At 39.4% G+C, this 20,366-nt stretch overlaps 2 protein-coding genes across 2 annotated transcripts in view; both read right to left on the bottom strand.

The window, feature by feature from the left end:
- LOC111188291 (E3 ubiquitin/ISG15 ligase TRIM25-like) overlaps positions 1-20,366 on the bottom strand; it is a gene marked incomplete at its 3' end in the record, with an annotated part of 56,514 nt that overhangs the window by 17,580 nt on the left and 18,568 nt on the right. The gene's annotated exons all lie outside the window — the stretch shown is intronic.
- LOC103040293 (tripartite motif-containing protein 16-like) lies at positions 7,817-20,230 on the bottom strand. The gene is made up of 6 exons (XM_049482477.1): positions 19,045-20,230; positions 18,481-18,576; positions 17,028-17,261; positions 12,458-12,617; positions 11,797-11,853; positions 7,817-10,310 (listed from the first exon to the last, which is right to left on the bottom strand). Exons 1-6 carry the CDS (start codon positions 19,840-19,842, stop codon positions 9,772-9,774), a joined length of 1,884 nt encoding a protein of 627 aa, XP_049338434.1. The 5' UTR covers positions 19,843-20,230; the 3' UTR covers positions 7,817-9,771.

The raw sequence follows: 20,366 nt of genomic DNA, 5'->3' as shown, positions 1-20,366 counted from the left end.
GTTATACCCTCTGGGATAGCTTTTGTTACTATTGTATATATTCTTTGATGCTAATATCAATTTTTAATTTACGTATTAGAACAGAGTGCTGATGGAAATAACCAGTCTCAATGAGCAGTTATCCTACAAGTAAAACGTTTCCCCTGTGCCAGTTTAAAAAAAAGGCTTTTATTCATATTGAAGATGCCTTTATTGTTCCAAATTAAGCAATTTTGAGGGGGAAATTGTGCTTGTAAATAAGAGACCAGTAAAGTAGAGTCTGCTTGTGGAAGTTTGCTAATTTCAATACTCACAGATCCTTGTAGGTAAGGACAGAGACGGGAGATGATTCGGAGAGTCAGATTCAGATGAGTCGATACTCACAGATCCTTGTAGGTAAGGACAGAGACGGGAGATGATTCGGAGAGTCAGATTCAGATGAGTCGATACCCACATATTCATGTTAGCTCGTGGAGGACTCGTCGCGGTTTCCATGACAACCCACCACCAAGCGGTAACTCACAGTTCACCAAACTGACTGTTGAATTCAATAAAAATTCAATTTTGCCACTTTAAGCTGTTTACTGGATCTTTTTCTGGAGAAAACGACGCTCAGAACGCCGTGAAATCCTGCCGCTACTCGGCTGAGTTCATTAGAAGTTGTGTGTAGCTGCACCTGCACTCAGGTCTCCCGCTGCAGCGACCAAACTGCCACACAAACTGTTCATAAACTGGACTATGAGCTCTCTGTCTGAGCAGCTAGAGCCCATAAAGTCAATACATTTAACTCCTGAACCGAGAAACTCAAACGGAGAAATACAATAACTCCAGAGAAACTAAGCACAGCCAAACAACTTCTCTATCCCTCTTCTGTCTCCCTCCGTCTACTCCATCTGCCCACACACACAAGCAGGACCCGGATCACACTCTTAGGTCCGCCCCTTCTAGATACCGATTGGCTAATAACATGGCAATCATGCCTTACACTTTTCTCATTGGTTGCCCTGAACAAGAAGCCAACACAAAAACGGCGCGAAAACAGAAAAGGACACTGGGAAAGTGAGTTATTTTACACTTGAAAACAATGAAAATACATGAATAAAAATACATTGGCAGTTTCTATGTGATTTACACATTTCCTTAACTATAATACTGAAATACATGAAGGTTATGTTTGTACCATATTTAAAATAAAAACTGCATATAAGTTTAAAGGGGGCTGCTTACTATTCGTAAAAAAAATGTTTAAAATTAAAATTAAAGTTAGCCCGACATCGGCTAAACGCCGCTGGCGGAGTGACGGCTAGAGCGCGGCGCACAGCATCCGGCCCGATATAGGCTGAAAAAAAAAAACTACCTTAGCTAGTTAAGTCCACGCTTCAGCTTCTGGAAACTTCTGTTTTGTGAGTTTTTGGCACAGTTTGTATGCTTTACCGCTCTCAAGCAGACCTACCCTGCATAAACGTTAAAAATTATTGAGTTTTTGTGATATAAAGGGTGTTTTTGTAGTGTTTTTTATGCTTTAGAAATTCGCCTCTTCAGACAACTGCTAAAAACTAACTAGCTAAGTTAGTTAATTAGCTAAGTTAGCTTAGCTAAGTTAGCTTAGCTAAGTCCAGATGCGTGTGCAGCTTCTGGAAACCTCTTTTTAGTACTAACTGCCATGTTTTATTGCAAAATCCTGCATATATATGAAAAATGTCTCAAAATTAAATTAATAGTGTGAAGTATTATTTCTGAGAATGGTATTTTTTAAATAAAGTTACTTCTGGGTAACTAAGCTGAACCTCGCCAGAAAACAGCTGAAGGCTAGCTTACACTGAGCATTTAGCACAAAGGATTGATTAACATGACTTAATATCATTAACCTTGTGCTTATATATATATATATATATATATATATATATATATATATATATATATATATATATATATATATATTAACTGCAACATCTCTCAGGTATAGAAGCAAAAATGATGCATGTACAGTCATGGACAAAAATATATTATTTTTCCATGTTTTGTTGTACACATTTATTTTGTTTGTGTGTTGAAACAACACAATAGGTCTAACATCTAAAATGAATATGAAATGTATGCATGTACAATTCGATGTTTATATTTAAAATTCGATTTGATATTGGTTAATTTAGAGATGTTTGTTACATTACAGGTTTTGATGGCACATACATTTTTTCATGTTATTATTTTATTATTATTCATGTTTTTGAAACATTTTCAGAGAATTAAAGATGGAAATTTACATGGAATGTTAAATATGGTATTAGGTATATTTTATTAACAGTAAACAATAAGGATCAATGGGTGTTGGGTTTGATTTATTATTACTAATCATTAATGAGGAGCAATGAGTTTTGTATGTGATGTATTATTACTAATCATTAATAAGGAGTGTTGGGTGTCTTTTATTAATAGAAAACAATAAGGATCATGGGTGTTGGGTGTGATTATTAGTAATCATTAATAAGTAGCATTGGGTTTAATTTATTATGAATAATCAATAATTAGGAGCAGTGGGTAACAGGTCTCATAATTAACCACGCTGCCGCAATCGGCACTATTCACTCGGGCCAGATCCGGGCAGTCATTCAAAACACGCGGCCCATAATCGGACCGACGCTGGACGAGTAGGCACGGAATCACCTGCCGGCATTGGCCCTGCTCACTCGGGCCAGCTCCGGGCAGTCATTCAAAACGGACTCGGGCCGAGTCTACTTGCCGGAATCGGACCGATTACTGAAGACTTTTTGCCGGTAGGTTAGAATCGGGCCAGCGCTGGCCCAGCATCATTCGAACACGCGGCCCATAATTGGACCGACGCTGGACGAGTAGGCACGGAATCACCTGCCGGAATCGGCCCTGTTCACTCGGGCCAGCTCCGGGCAGTCATTCAAAACGGACTCGGGCCGAGTGTACTTGCCGGAATCGGGCCTACAACTTTTTGCCGGCAAATTGGGATCGGGCCAGAGCTGGGCCAACTACATTTTGCTAGCTGGGAATAGTTATGCCTTATTATAAATGGTACTGTCTATCTACATTTTTTATTAAATATACAAACTATAATTGAGAATTGCTCATATATTTGAAGAATATTAAGATTTTCTTTTACAATAACGCCCGGCTCTACGAGACACTAGTAGTTTGAAGTTCCAAAAAGATTTCAATCTTTCAAAAAGTAGTTCGAATCCATTTCAGATATCAAATACATATTATAGCCCCAAATCTCTGATATGTGGTTGGGACTTCTATGACAAATTCTAAGACAAATTAATTAAAAAGTGTAAGTAGTTAGCTGAATCGGTAATATTTGGGTGAAATAAGCCTTTAAATGTTATCGAGAAGAGCGCTGACCTTAGCGACGAGCTAACTAACCTTAGCAACAAGCTAGCTGACTCACTAATGTTACCAGGGAGAAAACTAGAGCTAGTAATGAGATAGCTAATCTTAGCGACAAGCTACCTAACCTTATCTACAAGCTAGCTAACCTTAGTGATGAGCTAGCTAACCTTAGCAACAAGCTAGCTAACCTTAGTGATGAGCTAGCTAACACACTAATGTTACCTAGGAGAGTACTACAGCTAGTGATGAGCTAGCTAACCTTAGCAACAAGCTAGCTAACCTCATCTACAAGCTAGCTAAAAAACTAATGTTATCAGGGAGAGAATTGAAGCCAGTGACGAGCTGGCTAACCTAAGCTGCCAGCTAGCTAAAGACGAGCTGTTTGAGGGCATATTGTGATTGTTTTTTTTTTCACATTTTAAAATGAATATAATTTAATTTAGTTGAGTTCATGTGGTGACTTTTGATAAGGTTTCAGAAGAGACACAGATTAAGCATAATTTTGATAAACAGAGAAGATACTTTAATGTTTTTATTTTTAACTCTTAATCTGGTCTCTGTCTTGATTTTTCCCGACTCTGAGAATGGTTTAACACTGAGGGTTGTTAGGATAACATACAAAAAGTCAAAAAATATTAACACTGTGATTTTAACACTGAATTTTACTGCGTATAAGCAATGCTCATACATCTCATCAACTCATCTCTATAAACATGCTTCTTTATTGATTTAAAGAGCCATGAGTAGCAACTTTAACACTATACTGCTAAAAGTATCCGCTGGCCTGCATTGCTGTGTTCGGTGATGTGAGGTTTGAATGGATTTGAGCTGCTCGGCCATAGAAACTCTCCATTCCATGACTCTCTCTATTCTCTACTGTTCCTGATCTAATCTGAAGCTACATGAAGTTTGGAGGTGTCTAGTGATGAACTCTGAAGCAACATGAAGTTTGGAGGTGTGTAATGATGAACTCTGAAGCTACATGAAGTTTGGAGGTGTGTAGTGATGAACTATGAAGCTACATGAAGTTTGGAAGTGTGTAGTGATGAACTATGAAGCTATATGAAGTTTGGAGGTGTGTAGTGATGAACTCTGCTGATGCTACATGAAGTTTGGAGGTGTGTAGTGATGAACTCTGAAGCTACATGAAGTTTGGAGGTGTGTAGTGATGAACTCTGAAGCTACAGGAAGTTAGGAGGTGTGTAGTGATGAACTATGAAGCTATATGAAGTTTGGAGGTGTGTAGTGATGAACTCTGCTGATGCTACATGAAGTTTGGAGGTGTGTAGTGATGAACTCTGAAGCTACATGAAGTTTGGAGGTGTGTAGTGATGAACTCTGAAGCTACATGAAGTTAGGAGGTGTGTAGTGATGAACTCTGAAGCTACATGAAGTTTGGAGGTGTGTAGTGATGAACTCTAAAGCTACATGAAGTTTGGAGGTGTGTAGTGATGAACTCTAAAGCTACATGAAGTTTGGAGGTGTGTAGTGATGAACTCTGAAGCAACATGAAGTTTGGAGGTGTGTAATGATGAACTCTGATGCTACATGAAGTTTGGAGGTGTGTAGTGATGAACTCTGAAGCTACATGAAGTTTGGAGGTGTGTAGGGATGAACTGTAGTGACTGTGCAGAAAGTTGGTGAACTCTGTGCACTATGCTCCTCAGCATCCGCTGACCCCGCTCTGTTATTTTACACTGACAGAGCACAGAGTCGCTGTGGTTCTCAGTCTCTTCCACTGTGTTATAATATCACTGACAGTTTGGCTGTGGAATATTTAGTAGTGAGTAGTGAATTTTCACGACTGGACTTGTTGTACAGGTGCTGCATCCTATCACGGTACCACAGTGCTGGAGTTCACTGAGCTCCTGAGAGAGACCCATTCTTTCACTAATGTTTGTGGTGAGTAGCTGCTGCTTTTATTATAAACCTGTGGAGAAGGAAGAGATTCGGAAATCTTTTTATTTAATCTACTGGTGGTGTAGTTCAGCACCTTCTTCATTAAAGGGGCACCAAACCAGGCACTTCATCATGTTTAATCACCTGTAGGAGAACTCAATTCACCAATGCATCCATCTGCACTTTCTCTGGAATGGGAACAACTGAAACACTGTCTAGTATGAGTGGCATAGAAGGCACTTCATAACAGCACTCTTTACTACTGGACGGGCAGAATGGCACTCAAATATGGGCACTCTATCAAAAAGACACACTATCCAAAATTCTTGATCTAAAGTAGCATCATAATAATGTATTTGAGAAGAAGCAAAAGGGCACTTTACCTCTTTTTGCCACTCTAGAGGGCACTTTACAGATGCTTTTTCAACCATGGGGCACCAGGGAGGGTGACTGGTTGCTCCCCTTGCTGCCCCCTTGGGTCCACCAGTGCTAACACAAGTACTAAGTACTAAATTCTAAGTACTTCTAAGTAAAGGGAAAGATTATCTGTGTGGAACTCTAGAATGATGGAGCTCCATCCAGTACTTTAGTACATATAGTGTGTGTAATCTATAATTATATGTTTACACAGCTGTGGCAAAAAATATGAGACCACTTAAAAATGATGAGTTTCTTTGATTTTACCAAATTGAAAATCTCTGGAATATAATCAAGAGGAAGATGGATGATCACAAGCCATTAAACCAAGCTGAACTGCTTGAATTTTCAGGTGTGGCATAAAGTTATCCAAAAGCATTGTGTAAGACTAGTGGAGGAGAACATGATGAAAACTGTGATTAAAAACCAGGGTTATTCCACCAAATATTGATTTCTGAACTCTTAAAGCTCCACTAGGTAGGATTGAGATATTGTGCCCTACATATATGCTATATATATATAGCATATATAAAGTAGACTGTTATGTACTACATTAATGCATGTAAGCTACTTTTTCCATCAGAAAGCAAAAAGCACACGAAAATAATTACAACCATCATCAATTTGTCTCTTTTAGCATGAATGTTTACTTTATTGTAATCATGACTAAAACAATTCATTTCTTCTGTGTCTACAACTGATAAAACAGCGTGTTTACAGAGTAGCTCTGTTAGCCCTCACCACCAAACAAGCACAGCATGAAATAATACTAAAACAAAAACACAGTATCAGTAAAAGCTTTTACAAGCCCCAGACTAAAATGTATATTTCAGTTTGGAGCAATTTACTGCAAACTAAGCTTAAAAACAGCCATATTTTACACTGAACATGATATATTTACACATTTAACCTGATCGCTAATGCTAATCGCAAATGCTAATCGCTGCTAGCTTCCGCCTGGTAGCCTACAGCTTTAGCAGTTAACACAAACACTTCAACTCAACTTATACCTCACATATTTACACTCTGGATGTTTTAATAACCTTTTAACTCTCTTATTAACACTTTAAGCTCCTTACAAAACAGAAATACCCACTGATTTACTTCTAATCTGTCTTTATCTTGTAGTATCTGAACTCACCGGAGCTTCTGCAGTACAGCACAGACGAACAGCACAAAAGATTCGTTCAAATAAATGAATCATTTAAACCAATCTTTTTAGTGAACGGATTCTAATGATTCAGTTCATCTAAAAGAGCTGCTGTGCCCATCACTACTAGTTCGCTTCTGTAAAGAATTAATCAACTCCAAATAAGGGGTTTTGTAGTCCTTGTAGAACTGTTAGAACTACATACATGTCTGAAAGCAGGTCGCAGTGCTGGAAAGAAGCGCAGTTCTCGCGAGCGTTGGTCGCAGCCGCCTCGGAAAACTATTTTACCTCAATGCAGCGCTGCAGTGAGTTCCAAGCTGTAATTTCACTTCTTTAAAAAGTTCAATAATCAAGGAAATTCTACCTAGTGGGGCTTTAAAACTTTATGAATATGAACATGTTTTCTTTACATCATTTCAGTTCTTCAGGTTTTGTTATTTCTGACATTTCTCATTTTCTGCAAATAAATGCTCTAATAAATAAAATGCTCCAATATTTTTATTTGGAATTTGGGAGAAATGTTGTCAGTACTTTATAGAATAAAACAATGTTCATTTCATTAAAAAAATAAACCTATAAATAACAAAATATCAGCACTGGTCAGGCTGTGGTATTATCTATTGTCTCTCATACATTACTGGAGCTCTAGCTCCATCTACTGCTCACTCTTCTACATTACACATTACAATTCACTCAGTACAGAGGGGAGTACTGTAGAATAGTTTAGTATTGGGGGCGTTTATTAGTTTTCCACTTACTTTGTGTTCTTTAAACTTAAAAGGCTTAAATGAATACATATGTTTCACAGACCCTTTAAAAGCTGTGTAAAGTTTCTTACAGCTCTCTGTCCTTCACTTTAACTCATGATGTCCCTAAGTGACATCTACTGAACATCCTGAGAGCATCATCACTACAGGACAGTGTGTGAATGTGTGTTCATTCATCTGATCTTATTTACAGAATGTAGGAGTGAGTGGATGAGAGCTGGAGATAAAACTAGAGCTAAAACTCTCCTTTTAAAAGTGAATTTATTTTTAATCACAACAATTGTTGATTTACATGATAGTATACCCCACACCATGACAAGATAACAGGTCTTAATACGGAATACAGTCTGAGTACATTCAAAATAAAAATGCTGAACATTCAACAGAGCAGAAAAACATTTATAAAAGAAAAACAGAAAAACATTGCTGTCACACAAAAACCTTGTATGTATTTTATCTCAAGTTTATAGTTTTGAAAGCTGTTAGTTATTCTTTAGATTGTAAGTTGCTACTTTAGAGAGTAAATATTTTTATGTTACAGCGATGAGAAGTATGATCAGTTGTGATTCCAAAAATCACACATTTATTTAATGATTTCCAACAAATTCCACCACTTTCAGAAAATACCATCCATTACAGGAGTGTACTAACAGATCCCTGACAGAACCTGGCTTTTGGACGTGTTGCTGAGAACAGTCTGGATGGTCCATCTTATATTCAAAACTCATCATGTCAATTTCTTCCAAAAAACTAAATGCAGGAATGATGTCTATTACACAACGCAAAATTTACCAATATGATATTACCCAATGCACGATTAACCAATGGAATATTAATCAATGCAACATTAACCAATACAATATTACCCAACACAATATGAATATGTTCGTTTCTCCTGTGTTTTTATTTCTCAGTAATTAATCAATGTTAGTTTGACTTTAATCACACACTGTCCTCTTCAAAAAAAATCCCCCCTTTACTACAAAATCATCTACTCTATATCTAATAATCTACATTTAGCTTTAACGTCCATGGTGTTCAAACCATTCCATTATTATCTGGATTATTATATTTCTAAAAACTTTACATGAAACTACGTAAAAAAAGTGCATTATAACTTTGTGCTGAGCGGTTAATCAAAATTAATTAGAGATTTTGAGGATCACTCTTTTATTGTGGAAGTGATTTGCATGTTTTATGCTTTTCATTAGCTGAAATATAAGGGGTTATGTTTCAACTGTTTTCAATATGAAAGCTGCTTCCTACTCTTATAGAAAAAATAGCTAAATTAAACATTTATTTTTATATTTTCATAGTTTCATTCGAGTTTCATTGTGCTTGCACAGGTTTAAAATAAATAATTGTTGCATTATTCTTTTTTGCACATTAATCTGAGTCAGTTTCTGTAAAAAAGTGTTTTTTCAGGCTGATTCAGTTGGGTGGAGGTTCGGTGGGTGCAGAATAATGTCAGAATTTTAGTTATTATTTGTGAATATTCATGACATGCAAATGTGTCCCCTCTGATTGGCTAATAGCAATGTGACGCTTCTTTCTATGTGGCTTTGCAGTTGGCAGTCTCAAGCCAAGGTGGGCGGGGCCATGAATCCTATTTGACGATTTGATGTCAGTCCGGGTTTTTTTTTCCCTGATTCACTCGTTTTTTTTTTCTGTTTTCGTTTATTGATTAATGCAGGCGATGCAGGTAGAAGAACAGTTTCACATGCAGCAGCATATAAAACTGTATTTCAACAAGAGCAAGAATTAAACGGTTTCTAGCAAAATTACATTAAGTGCTTGATCCCACTACTGTAAACATAATTCCACTTTACCAATCGAACATTGATTATTTTATTTACATTTAAACCCACTGTTAAAATCTTAAGCCTTAAAAAGAGGAAAAAGTGTAAGAAAAGTACTGTTGTGATTGATCACATTAAATGTTTTCACTGAAAATAGTGCTTTTCTACTCTAAATAGTGCTGTTTGTTACTATTTTGATTGCTATCTACAAATAAAAGAAACTAAATCCATTTTTTTCTGTAAATACTAATAGAGAATCGCTTCAAATATTGAACAAATATAGACTTTTCTTTCAATATCGCCCCTCACTATTATACATGTATTTGATCAGCTCTACAGTCTAGATTCTGCAGTTCTTATCCGATCTCATCCAGCTCTTCTCTTTGTTCTGCATGTTCATCTATTTTGCTGAAAGTAAAAGATTTACTGATGAGTCGATGTTTAACCAAAACCCAGCGTAGAGCGGCTGAGTGAAGGTGGTCTGGACTCTGTGGATGAGGGTCATGGTATCAGAGATGCTGTAGAAGGACAGAGTTCCTGCTCTGTGATCCACATACACTCCTACTCTAGAGGAGACGGGCACTCCGGACATTACAGTTTCTCTGTTATTGTAACTGAATATGTATCTGGAGGAATGACAGAACAATCTCCAAGACTGATCATTATTACATCCAAACACACACTCCCCGCCTGTTCCCTTCCTGGAGATGCTTTTATAAGACACTGCTATATCAACCCCTCCATCTCCTCTCCACTCAACCTCCCAGTAGCAGCGTCCACTCACACTCTCTCTACACAGAACCTGAGGAAATACATCAAATCTGTCTGGATGGTCAGGATATGGCTGGACTGTGTTGCTGTGGGTCACCACTGTGTTCCTCTCAGTCAGGAGGAGCTGTTTATGGGCTGTGTTTGGATCCAGTGTGAGCTGACAGGAATCTGCAAGAGAGAGAAAACCCATCAGCTTTTAGAAAATGATCTAAAAACAGCCCCTAAAACTGGAACAATGAGAGAACATACTGAAATCACTTTGAAATTATATTTATTAACCCTTTATTAACCCCTTCTCAGACTCCTCTGCATCTACCACCTTCTTTCTTACCCACACCAGCGTTAAATGTTTAATTATGTGAAAATTAATTTATCATCATTCATTCTTAATAGGGGTTGGCGATATGGCCCTAAAATAATATTATTTTGTGATAGCGATACTGAATGAAACTGAACAGATAGAATCCGTCTCAAGTAATTATATAATGGGAAATGAGAACAGTGTGAATTTTTGTTTTGCTAAAACAGCAAAAAAGTAACACCCTGGTTTAATAATTAGGGGTGGGTGATATGGCACGATATTTTAGGGTATAATATCGTTCACAATAGTGCTGGGCGATATGGAAAAAAACACACATCACAATATGGAATTTTTTATATCACGATAACAATATTTATCCTGATATACCACATTTGAGTATGTTTTCAGTTATTCTTTGAAAAATATGACAAAATAATATCATTACTTACTTTTTTCCAACTTTATTTCAAAGTGACATTAAACCAAACTTTCACAAATGAGAATTATTACCTTTTATTGCAGCAATATATTTGTATCAAGTGAAAACAGATGAGGTAGATGCAGTAGCAAATTTTTTCAAAATTATACAGATATTTAAATTGAGTTATCAAAATAAACTCAATTAACATTTTTTAAGTGTCCGTCAAATAACGTAAAACAGCGTCATGTCGCTAAACCACGTTATGAAGCTTTTTTTGCGAAGATTACTTTATTATCACTTATATAACCCGAGTTTATGCAAAGTGACCACGCCAATACATTTCATCGTAGCCTACTTTATATATTTGCATGAATAATAGATGAAATTCCTGTAGAAACGATAGGTACGATAGACACTTTTCTATCTTGCCCACGATATTTATCATCATATCGCACAGCACTAAATCACAATATATAAAAAATGTTGGCGATATTGCATACAATACAATATGGCACACCCTTAACACCCTTAAAACTATTCAAGACATACAATTCTTTATTAAATATCTTTATGAAAATAGGTTTACTTAAATTTAAGGCACTTCTCTATTTTATTACAGGCAGGTTACTGTGGTTGTTTATGATCTGATAAACATTTTATTGTGATCTTGTAGGAAATCTTCCATTCAATTCTTAATAAATGAAAATTAATACAATTCTGTATTTACACAGGCTAAATCTGAATGAATCTTTCCATACAGAAAATGTACCTGCAGGTCTAGACTGGGACAGACGTAATCTCTGCTCAGCCCCTCTGGTGTAGAGGTATAAATGTCAGTTTTTAACTTTGTGTATTTGTAGATTGTGGTGTTATTTCTGAGAGTGTGTGAGAATGAAAGGGTTAAAGAGAAAGAGAGAAAGAGCTGCACTTACACTGCAGGAAGTCTTCTCTGCTTTTGGGTTCAGGAAGAATGATCCGCACTTCCTTCACTACAGGAAAATGTACACAGTTACTACACAGCATCACTGAGCTTCTGTTCCCTCTGTACATTTACTACAACATTAAAATAATCTAATACTGGATTTTCTAGTATTCATAATAATTCATTATGTAGAATCATAATTTACCCAGCTGTGGAGGTGTAGACCTTCAATCACAATAAAATCACACTTTATACACAGCCTGCCAACTAATGGATTACACATATTTTGATATGTTACTTAAATATAAATGTTAGTAATCCATACTTTACTGGAGTATTGTTTTTTTTTCATTCCGGCTTCTCATCGTTCAATAAAACCCCAATCCAGATAAATCTCTCCATCCAGACAGAGTGAATCTGATTGTGATTGGATGTAAAGAAGTATAAACATATACCATTGCCTATTGGTTTATACTGTAATCCATCTCACCTGAACACGTCTTTTACTTTGTTCATGTTTGAATTGAAATAACATAATTTTCAAATTTACACAAAACATGTAATACCATTTATTAATATGACATTAATATAATTATAATTTAATATAATATTTAATACTGATGATGATGATGATGATGAATTATTTTTAATTATTTATAATATTTTTATACCTGCAGCTGATGTCTTCTCAAATTCCTCTTTCCAGAATTCGTCTAGTTTTCCTCTCAGCTGAGAAACAGATTTCATAACAACTTCAAAAGTGTGGAGAGGACTGAGAGTAAAAGCAGGTGATGCTGAAGATCCAGGAGGAGCTGAGAGAGTCTGAAAACTCTATTTAAAAACACAAATAAGACAAATAAAGACAAACAAAGATCAGTTTTATCTTCAACAATTAATAAATTATATTTATATTTACATACCTGAACAAGAAACATGAATAACTGCACCCACTGCTCATGAAACACAGCAGTTACTACACACTTTATCAAACCTAAGTTCTAAAATTATTTTCATACAGCAGGTAAAAGTAGCCTGATCTTTTTAATCACATGTAACACAGTTGCGTTATTATTTCTATGGCAGAGATTTTAGTGACAAAAAACTCCCTGAATCTGATAGTTTATTAACTCTGATTTGGAACATTTTTATATGTGGTTTTAAAATCTAAAACTTTTCTGGAACGCTCAATGTGATGAAGAGAAATCTGTGTAGATTTAACACCCAACGCTCGTTTAACTTTTCTTTAAAGTTTTTTTTTAATGTCTTTAATGTTTTTTTTAATGTAATTACAGTTTTGTTTACTTAGCTTAGCTTTTTGGAAAACATGGAACCCCTGTTCCTGCTATTACATTACATTACATTTGGCAGACGCTTTTGTCCAAAGCGACTTACAATAGTCAAGTACAATGTAAAATAAGTTTAAAGGTAAAACATCTTTGGATAGGGATAAAAGGAGGTCAAAGGGGAATAATGGGATAGAGGAGTGCAGGAGGGGAAGAAGGAAATGAGGTTAGAAGTAGTTAGTGTGTTAGAGGTGTTAAGAGAGTAAGTGTTCTTTGAAGAGCTCTGTCTTCAGGAGTTTCTTAAAGATAGCGAGAGATTCTCCTGATCTGGTAGTGGAAGGTAGTTTGTTCCACCATTGGGGAACTCTGTATGAGAACAGTCTGGATTGCTTTGTGTGAATGTTTGGCAAAGCGAGGCGACGTTCATTGGAGGAGCGCAGCGGCCGGGAGGTAGCGTAAGCCTTCAGGAGCGAGTGCAGGTAGGAAGGAGCCTGTTCTGTCATCACCTTGTAGGCGATTGTAAGAGCTTTGAATTTGATGCGAGCAGCAACCGGTAGCCAATGGAGCTCAATGAGCAGCGGGGTGACATGTGCCCGTTTTGGCTGGTTGAAGACCAGACGTGCTGCTGCGTTCTGGATCATCTGGAGTGGTTTTACTACACAGGCCGGGAGGCCAGTTAGCAGGGCATTGCAGTAGTCGAGGCGTGAGATGACGACCGCTTGCACCAGGAGTTGGGTGGCCTGTTGCGTCAAGAACGGTCTAATTTTTCGGATGTTATAGAGCGCAAAGCGGCAGGACCGAGCAACTGAGGCCACATGGTGCGTGAAGGAGAGTTGGTCATCAACCAGAACACCCAGGTTCCTAGCAATCTTTGTCGGTGAGAGAGAGAGAGAGTCGATACTTATAGAGAAGTTGTGTTGAGAAGATGGTTTTGCTGGTATAACCAGAAGTTCAGTCTTTGAGAGATTTAATTGAAGGTGATGCTCCTTCATCCATGAGGATATGTCAGAGAGAGACACTGCGATATCCGTGCAGAGATTGAGTGATCTTCAGGTGAGAACGACAGGTATAGCTGGGTGTCATCAGCAAAGCAATGGTAGGAAAATCCGTGTGAGCGGACAACCTGACCAAGAGAGGTGGTGTATATGGAGAAGAGAAGGGGTCCCAGTACCGAACCTTGGGGAACCCCAGTGGATAAGGAGCGGGCTGAGGACAGCTGTCCTTGCCACGACACCTTGAACGAGCGCCCAGTGAGGTACGATCTGAACCATGACAGCACATTGTCTGCGATCCCCATGTTTGAGAGTATAGTTAGAAGGAAGTCATGGTTGACTGTGTCAAATGCGGCCGAGAGGTCCAGCAGAATGAGCACTGAGGACTGACCTGCAGCTCTGGCAGTTTTCAACGCTTCAGTCACAGACAACAGAGCCGTCTCGGTAGAGTGTCCTTTTTTGAACCCAGATTGGTTCTGGTCCAGAAGGTCATTCTGGGAGAGGAAGCCAGAGACCTGATTTAGAACTGCTCTTTCTAGTGTTTTAGAGAGATAGGGTAGCAGTGAGACCGGTCTGTAGTTGTCAACCTGGGCGGGGTTGAGAGAAGGCTTTTTAAGCAGTGGTGTCACATGTGCTTGTTTGAAAGCAGTCGGGAACACACCAGAAGTTAAAGAGGCATTGATCGTGTGAGTGATAGCCGGAATGATTGCAGGTGCGATAGTTTGCAGTAGGTTTGAAGGAATTGGGTCAAGCGGACACGTAGTAGGATGGCTACGTGTTAGGAGAGCCAGTGTCTCGTTCTCAGTGAGAGGAGTGAACGAGGAGAAAGCAACGCCTTCGGTGGAGGGACACCGGGCAGTAGAGGATGTAGTAGGACTGCTACATTGTGCATCAGTAAACTGGTTGCTGATGGCCGCCACTTTGCCAGTAAAGAATGAGGCAAGTGTTTCAGCCGTAAGGCATGTAGCCGGAGGAGGAGGCGGAGGGTTGAGTAGTGATTTAAATGTAGCAAATAGTTTCCGGGAGTCTGTGAGAGAGCAGAATTTATTGTGATAAAATTCAGCTTTAGCAGTAGTGAGGTTGGCTGAAAAAGAAGCCAGGAGCAGTTGTTAATTTTTTAGGTCTGCTTGTTTTTTGTTTTTTTGCCATTTTCTTTCGGCAGCTCGGAGTTTGGAGCGTAGTTCCCTGAGTGTGTCATTTTTAAGCCATGGCTGCGGTGTTGTTTGAGCTAATGGCTCGAGATGTAAGAGGACAGAGGTTGTCCAAACAGGAGCTTAGTGTGGAGCAGAGAGTGTCAGTGGCATCATTTACATTGAGTGATGAAAATGAGCCTGGTGGAGGCATATTGTCAGTCACCAGCGAGGAGTACTGGTCTGCTGAGAGATCTCGAAGATTTCGGCGGAACGAGACTATAGTAGGAGTAGCTGTGGGTTTATTTGAAATATGAACATTGAGTTTCATAAAGTAGTGATCCGAGAGGTGCAAAGGAGTGACAGTTAGAGAGTCGGTGTCACAGTTACGAGTGAAGATCAGGTCTAGATGTTTGCCAGCTTTATGTGTTGGAGGGCTGGGGACCTGCTCCAGTTCGAAAGACTGCATGAGGGATAGGAAGTCTGTGAAGCTGGTACTGTCATGGTGGATGTTCATATCCCCTAGAATGAGCATGGGACAATCTTGCTCAGGGATAGAAGACAGTAGCATGTCAAGTTCATGCGTGAATTCGCCCATTTGTCCAGGAGGACGGTAGAGAACAATAATGGCAAGTTTTGCTGGAGTATTAACCAGTGTGGCATGATACTCAAATGTATTGAATGTGTTTGCCGGTAATAGTGGAGTATGTTTTAAGCCATTAGCGATTAATAGGCCCGTTCCACCTCCTCATCCAGAGAGACGAGAAGTGTGGGAGAAGGAATAATAATTGGAAAGAGCCGCCGGAGTAGCAGTATTTTCAGGTTTGATCCAAGTTTCAGTCAGTGCCAGCAGTTGTAATGACTGATGATTCGCATAAGAGGCGATAAAGTCTGCTTTATTAACAGCCGACTGGCAGTTCCATAGCCCAACAGAGAATGAGGTAGTAGTGGGCGTGGTTTGTTTTAGTGGACGCAGGTTAGTATGATCCTGGCGCCTGTTTGTGTTTTTACGCCTTCTGTGCGTGCCGGAAATAACTGAGATGTGTTGGGAGCACATTTTAGGAGGCAGTAGGACGGGCTGTCTTGTCAGTGTCCTTGCTCGGTGGACTCGCGCAGGGAGACTCGCAGGTCTTTACCCGCGTTGGTCTTCACACGAGAGGGTCTTTACACAACAGCTGACGCCTTCGGCTGACGCCTTGGCGAGTGTGAGTGACGAAATAGGATTCTAGATTGCGCACAGCTGCGGGCGATATAGGAAATCCGCGCCACCAGACTGTCTTTTAAAGCCGTGAGTAACGCCCCCGAGGTCCGCAAACAGAGAAAGTGTGAAAGAGGGGGTTTGCCACACCCCGCTCAAGTGAGAATCGCCCAACCTTGTCCGGAAAAGCGCGCTGAAAAGCGCGTTTGCTGTTGCTGCTACAGCGTATCTGAAGTGAAAGTAAAGTAAAAAAGTAAAAGAGCAGTCTGGTGTAGCTTGAAGTTCCTGCTAGCCCTGCTAGTGTGCCCTTGTCTTATTTTACTAATGTCGAATAAAATGCGCCTTATAGTGCAAAAAATATGGTAAACAGACCATATAAAATAAACAAGTGGAAGCAGATGATTATGTGTCCTTTCTTAAAGTGAGATGAAATGCATTCTGGGTATTAAACCCAGCTGCAGACTCTGGAACTCCTTGACAGCTCCTGTAATACTGAAGAGGATGAAACTGAAACTTCATGTGAAGCGCTGCTCTTCAGTGCACAAGCTTCAGTTTAAGAACAGTTCAGACTAATATCAGATATAGATCACATTAAAAAGATGGTGTAAACAGTCTAAAATAAACTTTGTATTTGTTACCTGGAGGAAATGGATGTGATCCTCTGTGAATGAAAGCTTCTCCAGATCAGCATCTCTCCTCTTCAGCTCTGTGATCTCCTGCTTCAGTCTCTTCAGACGTTCTACAGCTCGACTCACTGCAGCTTTCTCCTGATCTCTGATCATCTGCCTCACCTCAGAGCGTCTTCTCTCAATGGAGAGGATCATCTCAGTGAAGATCTTCTCACTGTCCTCCACTGCTGTCTGAGCAGAGCGCTGGTAGTGGAACAGATATATAGATACATAGATTTATACCTTCACACTGTTTTATTTTCAAGGAACTTAAGACACTAGATGCTGCATGATCAGCAATTAGTGATGATAATTTCACCTAATATTAATCATATTATCTCCATACTGAGCTTAAAGAGGTAAAGTCCACACTGTTGTGCAGCTTACTAGGGGTGGGAATCGATTACTATCTCACGATTCGATTCGATTCCGATTTTGGGGGCCACGATTCGATTCAAAATCGATTTTTGATTCAAAACGATTTGAATTATAAAAATTTCTGCTTCTGGCTTATGAATCTTATTGAAAAAAAACCCTCCATAATATACACTGGTCCTGGAGCAAGTAATGTGTTACAAAAACAATAAAATGTGCAGGAATGTGGGTCCTCAGTGACAGAGGAATCACTGGGATATCACAATGACGTTAATGAACAATAAATAAATAATAAATAACACTGCTTTATTACCAGGCTACTAGCGGTGGTGTGTAGGTGACGCTGCTGGGCTGATGTGATGATAGCAGTGGAGCGCTAAAGTTCAGGAGCAGCTGCTGATTAACTAGTTAATTTAAGGTCGTTGTATTTCTTCAGAAAGGGGGCAGGAGGTGGAGAAATTAATTCATATTGTCCATTCCTTAATTCCTCTGTGATGAGGAGCTGAAATTAGCTCTGATTAGCTTATTGTTATTTTTCCGTTCCGCCTTAAATGCTGCAGCCCGCAGCCACCTGTAGCGTTATTTAAGGTGGAACTGGAAAGTTAGCTTGTTAGCTAGCTAACAGTTACTGAAACTAACTACTAGCGATCTTTTTTATGCTTGTTATGAAGCATTCTGCCATAAAACATTAAAACTACACGTTAATCTAAGGTAATATAGTGCTTGTTCTGCCATCTTACCGGTGATTCTCAAACACCTACTACGCTCTGTGTGGGTCTGGAAGACCTCGGTTTGAAGGGACAAGCGGGTTGCCAGGTCCAACAAAAATACCCAGCCCAAAATCAGTCCAAAACCCGCCCCTCAGAATCGATTTTGGGACATTTTAAATCGATTCTGAATCGTAGTAAATGAGAATCAAGATTCTTATGTGAATCGATTTTTTGGCACACCTCTACAGCTTACCATAACAGAGTTGGAGCAGGGAAAATAAACAGTGATGTTCCTGAAAGAGAATCAGATTTCATTCTTCTACTTATTTTAAAATCACCTTTTGAGTCTCCACAGCCTCTGTTAACCCCTGAAGCTCCTTCTCTCTCTCCTGGATTCTCTTCTTGTATTTCCTCTGTTCCTCCAACACCTGCTTCTGCAAATAAACCAGCCAACAAAACACAATAATAAAACATTAAAATGCCACATGTCATGGGACAGGTGCTGATATTGGGTCCCATCATTTTGCAGAAGCTAAAGAACACTGAACTGACCTGTGACATATGTTGGTGAGGTTTACTGTACTGAAACTGAATGCAAACTCTACAGTAAGATACCACCTATTTGGATGGGTGGAGTTTGAGGTAATATATTTTAACTAGAGAATGTCAGGAAAATATATGATTCACATGGGATGAGAAATATATAAGTACACAACCGAGATGGGAGTAGCTACTCAATTTACACACCTCACAACTTACAGTGTACAGATCTATATGTTCCCAAGCCGTCCACTTAGGTAACAGTTCAATTTACATAATGCTGTCCCATGATTTTGGGATCCCACTGTATGAAACCAATGACAATTAACAACAAATCCTGTGTACAGTACTTATATTTGTACCTGTTTCTGGGATCTTTCTGCTGCAAGTGACACTGTATCATGTCCTTTATGGTCATCCATGGTACACAGCATGCAGATACACTGCTGGTCGGTGCGACAGTAAACCTCCAGCAGTTTATCGTGCTGAGAGCAGATCTGCTCCTGGAGTCGTCTGGAGGCTTTGACCAGCTTGTGCTTCTTAAAGGCTGGAGATTGGTAGTGAGGCTGGAGGTGAGCTTCACAGAAAGAGGCCAGACACACCAGGCAGGACTGGACGGCTTTGCGTTTTCTCCCAGTACAGGAATCACACTCCACATCTTCAGGATCAGTAGAAGAGTGATCAGGAGGAGCAGCCTGGAGTCTCGACTTCTTCAGTTTCTCCACCACCTCAGCCAGCATGGTGTTTTTCCTCACGACAGGTCTTGAGGTGAAGGTGTGTCTGCAGTGAGGGCAGCTGTAGATCTTCTTCTGATCCTCCTGATCCCAGCACTTGTTAATACACACCATACAGAAACTGTGTCCACAGGGAATAGTAACAGGATTCTTCAGGAGATCCAGGCAGACTGAACAGCTAAACTCATCCTGAACCACTGAAATACTGGATTCTGCCATTTTACTGAACTCACAGCAAGAGAGACACAACTGTCTCAGAGCCGCTCGAACAAAGTCCAGATCTTGTTTCCTGGTTGTTGTACCTATCTTTCCTTTTATAGCCCAATAAAACAATACTGATGCTGACTCATGATGTTTCCACTTGCCTGCATTGCTGTGTTTGATTTGAGGCCTAGATAAAGCTGCTCCATCATAGAAACTCTCCATTCCATGAGTCTCTCTACTCTCTACTGTTGTTGATCTAATCTGAAGCTACATGAAGTTTGGAGGTGTGTAGTGATTGATGAACTCTGAAGCTACATGAAGTTTGGAGGTGTGTAGTGATGTAGTGACTCTGCAGAACGTTTTACAGTGACGGAGCACAGAGTCGCTGTTGTTCTCAGTCTCTTCCACTGTGTTATAATATCACTGACAGTTGGCTGTGGAATATTTAGTAGTGAGTAGTGAAATTTCACGACTGGACTTGTTCCACAGGTGCTGCATCCTATCACTGTACCACAGTGCTGGAGTTCACTGAGCTCCTGAGAGAGACCCATTCTTTCACTAATGTTTGTGGTGAGTAGCTGCTGCTTTTATTATAAACCTGTGGAGAAGGAAGAGATTCGGAAATCTTTTTATTTAATCTACTGGTGGTGTAGTTCAGCACCTTCTTCATTAAAGGGGCACCAAACCAGGCACTTCATCACGTTTAATCACCTGTAGGAGAACTCAATTCACCAATGCATCCGTCT

This window comes from Astyanax mexicanus, chromosome 8 (genome assembly GCF_023375975.1).
Source record: "Astyanax mexicanus isolate ESR-SI-001 chromosome 8, AstMex3_surface, whole genome shotgun sequence".
Classification (NCBI taxonomy): Eukaryota; Metazoa; Chordata; class Actinopteri; order Characiformes; family Acestrorhamphidae; genus Astyanax; species Astyanax mexicanus.
The sequence above is the reverse complement of the archived record's forward strand: the minus strand, read 5'-3'. Positions and strand labels throughout refer to the sequence as shown.

Bases quoted from the DNA above. Each gene is read 5' to 3' on its own strand.
- LOC103040293 (XM_049482477.1), bottom strand. From the start codon at position 19,842: ATGGAGAGTTTCTATGATGGAGCAGCTTTATCTAGGCCTCAAATCAAA. The intron at 18,577-19,044 runs GTACAAATATAA...GTTTATTTGCAG, and splicing joins CAGAAAGATCCCAGAAACAG to AAGCAGGTGTTGGAGGAACA. The intron at 10,311-11,796 runs GTAAGTGCAGCT...TCTCTCTTGCAG, and splicing joins CAGAGAAGACTTCCTGCAGT to ATTCCTGTCAGCTCACACTG.